The following is an 832-nucleotide window of genomic DNA, read 5'->3' on the forward strand; positions in this document are numbered from 1 at the left end:
CTCTTTACTTCCTTATTTTCTTTGATAAGTACACAAAAACATACTGTATCGCAGGCCCTCTTGAACATTAAGATTTTCAAAGAAGATTTGATGCGCAATAGGAAACCATTTCATGACCAAGTTCCTTCTGCGCTACAAAAATTCTTTGACGCTTTTGTGTCAGAGGTGATAAAAAATGATGAGGGAATCTACAGTGGCCTGTTGAGCGACTTACTTGCTTACCTAGAAGAGGTTCATTACATGGTACGTGCGGAGAAGATAAGCTTCTTAGCATGGTATTGTTATTATTTGTTTCAATAAGCTTAACTGTTATTTTAAAGTCATCTTATGTTCTATCTTATCAGTCAAGTAAAGCTGCTGAGGTACTTGTAGCCATCCTTGAGTTTTGGCATTGCTGGAAAAATCCAGAAAGAGAAAGCTTGGTAACTCGCCTTTTCACGTTGGAGGAAAATGAAAAAATGAGTTGTACCAGATGCAGAAGGAAGTCAAATTATCCACAGCAACGTTCTTATGGCATTGTTATGGCTGCAGATTCAGTCAGAGACCTAAAGGTATGTTTCATTTGTTTTCCTCTTTGTCCTACAGAAGTGGTACTTCCCCTTAATAGCTTCTATAACGTCGTTCAATGCTTTATTAATATGCAGTGTGCTCTTGGGAATATGGAGTTTGTGGATATCATTAAGGTGATCCGCATGGAATTTAAAATGTTCTGTGACCTTAAAACAGGAGGATGTGGGAAGACAAACATTGTTCATCACATTATAAGTAAACGCCCACCTATCTTCATAATCGGTAAGTTGGACCACCATGATTTCTATCTTATTCACTCATT

The 832-nt window shown here is 37.6% G+C and overlaps 1 protein-coding gene across 1 annotated transcript in view; it reads left to right on the forward strand.

The window, feature by feature from the left end:
• The window catches only part of LOC104756909, an 8,074-nt gene that overhangs the window by 5,966 nt on the left and 1,276 nt on the right, over positions 1-832 (forward strand). Inside the window, exons 11-12 of the mRNA XM_019237905.1 lie at positions 345-551; positions 645-792. Coding sequence (XP_019093450.1) covers positions 345-551; positions 645-792 — 355 coding nt within the window. The remainder of the gene's footprint in view (positions 1-344; positions 552-644; positions 793-832) is intronic.

The sequence above is a fragment of the Camelina sativa genome, chromosome 2 (genome assembly GCF_000633955.1).
Source record: "Camelina sativa cultivar DH55 chromosome 2, Cs, whole genome shotgun sequence".
NCBI classification, from domain to species: domain Eukaryota; kingdom Viridiplantae; phylum Streptophyta; class Magnoliopsida; order Brassicales; family Brassicaceae; genus Camelina; species Camelina sativa.